Genomic DNA, 1,796 nt, shown 5'->3' with positions numbered 1-1,796 from the left:
TAAGTGTGGAGGGAGGGAGATTATTATTAATTATATATCTCGTATTATTCCTGCAAATTAAATGAAACAAACATCTGTTACCTAGATTTGAACCTTATATATTGAATTAAAAACTTCACGCCTTATCCATTAGGTCACGTATTTACAAGATATAGAATGGAATAATAACACATTTAAACTGTTTTAATAAATTTCAATAATTTATTCAATATTATACAAAATTTTATTTTATTATCGTTCATACGTTTAAGCAGTTGAGCGAGTGGCATATTTAGTTTCACAATTACATTTGGTTCTTCCACATTTGGTTATTATGTGTTCTACAAAGTGGTTACCTTTCGATAATAATACATAAATACATTTGGAATTATGTCTCGAGTGTTCAATCCATGGAATGTCATCCTTCTTCCAGTCATGTAATACAAGTCCACAAGAGAAGCATTCAACAATATCTTGAACCCCTGTATATATAAATCCGCATTTAATAAATAACACTATTTAATTGATCTAATAGGTATTTAATATTATCTACATTAGAGACATGGGCTCGATATTAAATATTACTAAATACTAAATACTAAATATTAAATATTATACTATATAGTAGGTAGGTACTTGATATTATATTACTGTTTTTAGGTGAGTCACATTTGGTTAGGTTAAAATACTCCTGCAGATTCTAAATAATACATTATTTATAAAGACGGGCGATTAAATTTTATAATGATATGACTGTATATTATTTGATATATAGGTTTAATTATGAGAGTATTATATATAAAATATTTAATAAATAATAAATTTGATACATTTTATACATGGGTTGGATTATATGGAACGGTTATTTTATATTTGAATATAACTAACCTACTATGTAGTACCTAATATATTACAGTTTTAAGGTGAGTTCACGGGCGTACCCAAGGGGGGGGTTTTCGGGTCTGGACCCCCCCCCATGGATAAGGTGCAAACCACTGATTGTATATTGTGTAATATGGTTGATATTGTATAATATTTACATTATTATTATCTTTCTCGACGATCTCCCCTGTTCGGTTGGCACCACCTACCACATTATAAACATCTCAAATACACAATATATTATAATCAGTAATCACGTACTAAGAAATGTCCGATACCTATTTTTAGACCGTGCATTTAATATATTATTATACCATATTAACGGTGTAAGCCGTTCAAGAATTATGATAACGTAATCTTAAGATTACAACAACAGCAGCACAGGCGCTCAACGGCTCAACTGATTTATTTTTGTTATACCTCCATAGTCCATGACCATAATATATTATTATTTTCGATTTCGAAGTATTTCCCGTATTACCTTCAAAGTAAATTGTAATGTGTATGTTTAACGATTAATATTTTCCTGTGCAGCTGTGTAAATCGTTAGACGTTAGTCGTTAAAAAATGGATAAATCATCATCAGAATTTACAAAAGCAAAGTTAGAAAAGTTTTTATTTACAAAAACTACAAATATTCAAGTAAGTAAAAATTAATATTTTTGTATTACATATTTGAAAACATTTTTGTTACAGTTAATCAAAATATAAAATTATTTCTTAATTAATAATAAGCAACATAGTTCTACAGAGAAGTTGACAGTCGTGTGTTACTGTTTTCTATATTTTTCTTACTCAGTCTTGTTGTACAAAACTTTTTTTTAATTTTCTAGAACCTAAAAGATAGTCAAGATAGCCCATAGATAATTTTACCAATGATCATGAATTTAAAAATACATCACGGGAAAATGACATTTCATTACTTTTAGATATTT

General features: G+C 28.1%; 1 protein-coding gene across 1 annotated transcript; it reads right to left on the bottom strand.

The window, feature by feature from the left end:
- Positions 1–179: 179 nt before the first annotated feature.
- On the bottom strand, positions 180–482 carry LOC103310748 (death-associated inhibitor of apoptosis 1-like; the record flags this gene model as incomplete). Its single annotated transcript, XM_008190028.3, is given in 1 exon segment — positions 180–482. A coding segment is annotated over 1 exon segment (236 nt), but the record flags the coding sequence as incomplete, so codon positions are not given.
- Positions 483–1,796: the final 1,314 nt, after the last annotated feature.

Source organism: Acyrthosiphon pisum, unplaced genomic scaffold, assembly GCF_005508785.2.
Source record: "Acyrthosiphon pisum isolate AL4f unplaced genomic scaffold, pea_aphid_22Mar2018_4r6ur Scaffold_89;HRSCAF=452, whole genome shotgun sequence".
NCBI classification, from domain to species: domain Eukaryota; kingdom Metazoa; phylum Arthropoda; class Insecta; order Hemiptera; family Aphididae; genus Acyrthosiphon; species Acyrthosiphon pisum.
This window is presented reverse-complemented; position numbering and strand designations above follow the sequence as displayed.